This window comes from Trichoderma citrinoviride (assembly GCF_003025115.1).
Source record: "Trichoderma citrinoviride strain TUCIM 6016 unplaced genomic scaffold BBK36scaffold_6, whole genome shotgun sequence".
In the NCBI taxonomy this organism is placed as follows: domain Eukaryota; kingdom Fungi; phylum Ascomycota; class Sordariomycetes; order Hypocreales; family Hypocreaceae; genus Trichoderma; species Trichoderma citrinoviride.
This window is the reverse complement of record NW_020194714.1, coordinates 1,641,938-1,644,441: the sequence shown is the minus strand read 5'-3', so window position 1 is coordinate 1,644,441 and position 2,504 is coordinate 1,641,938. Positions and strand designations below refer to the sequence as shown.

At 57.6% G+C, this 2,504-nt stretch overlaps 2 protein-coding genes across 2 annotated transcripts; both read left to right on the top strand.

Moving 5' to 3' along the window:
- Nucleotides 1-429, top strand: BBK36DRAFT_1117069 (hypothetical protein; the record flags this gene model as incomplete). The annotated part of the gene is made up of 1 exon (XM_024890311.1): nucleotides 1-429. A coding segment is annotated over one exon (429 nt), but the record flags the coding sequence as incomplete, so codon positions are not given.
- A 483-nt stretch (nucleotides 430-912) lies between these two features.
- Nucleotides 913-2,244, top strand: BBK36DRAFT_1118290 (hypothetical protein; the record flags this gene model as incomplete). The annotated part of the gene is made up of 1 exon (XM_024890459.1): nucleotides 913-2,244. One exon carries the CDS (start codon nucleotides 913-915, stop codon nucleotides 2,242-2,244), a length of 1,332 nt encoding a protein of 443 aa, XP_024750472.1.
- Between the last annotated feature and the right edge of the window lie 260 nt (nucleotides 2,245-2,504).

Here is a 2,504-nt window from a genome sequence, read left to right as displayed (position 1 = left end):
AAGGCCCCCGGTATCCTGCCCCGCAAGTCTGTCAACCAGCCCGTGCAGACCGGTCTCAAGTCCGTCGACGCCATGGTTCCCATCGGCCGTGGTCAGCGTGAGTTGATCATCGGTGACCGTCAGACTGGAAAGACTGCCGTCGCTCTCGACACCATCCTCAACCAGAAGCGATGGAACGACTCCAACGATGAGACCAAGAAGCTGTACTGTGTCTACGTCGCCATTGGCCAGAAGCGATCCACCGTCGCTCAGCTCGTCAAGACTCTCGAGGAGAATGACGCGATGCGATATAGTTGCGTAATAAGTGCCACGGCCTCTGAGGCTGCTCCTCTCCAATACATTGCGCCCTTTACAGGTATGTTCTTGTCTTGGTTTCCTTCCTGCTTCCTTGCCATGAGTTCCTTCCTGCTTCATCCCCTCATGCCATGAGTTCCTTCCTCTTCGCTTCTTTGCCTCACTTCCTTCCCGCTTCATCTCCATGGCCTGCCTCGCTTCACGGTGCCTCCTTCCCCTCCATGGCTCTCATGGCTCTTCGTGGCTTCCTCCACGATCCATCCTTCCCTCCAGTCCATCAGCAGGAGGGCCCCTTCCGCCATGCATTCGTGGGCCATATCCTGGATTTCTCCCCCGGCCTTGGACTTCAACCTCTTTTTTCCTCTCTTCCCCGAATCTTTTATCGTCCCCCTGCGGCCCAGTCCCTCTACGCCCTCTCTTCGTGGCTCTTCTCCCTTGAGTCCCAGGCCCAGACTCCAGACATTCTTTCACCGGCACATCACATCCACAGTCATGTGTCCCCCAAAGTCGGCGGTCCAGACAACAATGAGCAGCTATATGCTCCCGGTCCCTCGCCCAGTCTCTGGCCCGGCCTCTGGCCCACCCATTCTCTCCGCGGCACGTCCCACAGCGGCAGCCATGTTTCCCCGCGAGTCGGCCCTCCAGGAAATAATTGATGCATACACTCACCAGACCATCACCGCGGGCCTACGTGGAGCCAACGCCGTCTACAAGGCCGTCTTGGGCGACGAGAAGGCGTTTAACCAGATCTGCGCCGAGACGCCCTTGACGTTCGCTCCTGGCCTCCTCAGGGTTCTCCAATCCAGCTCGCCGCCAACCACGGAGTTCTTTCAGTCTCTGCCAGTCACGCCTGTTACAGGCTTCTGGGCCGTGTATGCCCTGCTCCTGGAAAAGCCTGGGGCGCCATCCAGGCTTTACATAGGGTCTGGGACAAACACACAAAGGGGAGTTATTGCACGGTTCTGGAGCTATGACGTGCAGCTCCATGTGCCTACTATGGTGGTGTCCAGCTTGCAAGAAGGCTACACAGTCAGTCGCCGTGGTCTTCTCTGCTGGGCCCCTATCCCCCGCGCGACCATTGTTGCCACAGCCCGCGTTCGCTTCTTGGCTGTTGAGGCCGTCTTTTCCCACGTCTTTTTCGCCGTTAACAACGCCACCAGCCTTGATGCTGCATCGAAGAGCTTCTTGCCCTGGACCAGAGCGTCTGTGGCGTGGGAGCCACTTTGCACCCACACAGCCCTGAAGGAGAAGCCTGTTGGCAATTTCTCCCTGACGGAAGAGGAGGCAGCAGCTATTGACGCCCGGAGGAGGGAACGCACAAGGGAGGTGTCGAGCAAGAATTCAAAAATTTACAGGGCAAGAGGCCTTGCCGAGGACCCCATTGCCTACCGCGCCAAGATCGCCGCAACCAAGCTGGTGTGGGCACAAAACAACAGAGACAAGTACAATGAGCGGGCCGCTGGTGTTCGCGCTCGTGCCATCGCGGCCCGGCGCCATGTGTGCAAGGTCTGCGACTTTGTGGCCGCAAGCGCCCACAACCTCACGAAGCACCTGGCCACGAAAACCCACCAAGAGCAGGTTCGGCTGGCTGCTGGTGGTCGCCCAAAGGCACCCTCAATTGCCGCCCTCAGAAGCCGGCGAAATGCGGCCAAGGCCCTGGCGAGCAAGAGATTCTACTGTGGAGTATGCGACAAGAACTGCAACACGCAAATCCATCTCAACCAGCATAAGGAGTCCAAGGTGCACCTCAAGGCCGTTGCTGCTGCCGAGGCCGCTGTTGCCGCCGAGGCCCTTGCTTCCTCTGAGTCTTGTGGCTTCCCCGAGTCTTGTGACGGCTCTGAGTCTTGTGGCTCCCCCGAGTCTGGTGGCTCCCCTGAGTCTGACGGCTTCCTCGAGGCCTTTGCTTCCCTGGAGTCTCCTGCTTCTGCATACTCTACCACTGGACCATAGAGTCTGCTAATTCCTACACTGGAGGGCCTTGTTGCTGGATCACCCTGTCCTACATCTCCTGGGCCACCCTTTTTACACTTTCCCTGGACTGTGGCGCATATTCTGTTATTTCACTAGCTCATTTCCTTTCCCATCTTTCCATGCCTGATTTTGTCCATCTCTTCCCATGTTGATCATACTAACTATCTACAAGGCACGGCCATTGGTGAGAGCTTTCGCGATACAGGAAAACACGCCCTGATCGTCTACGACGATCTTTC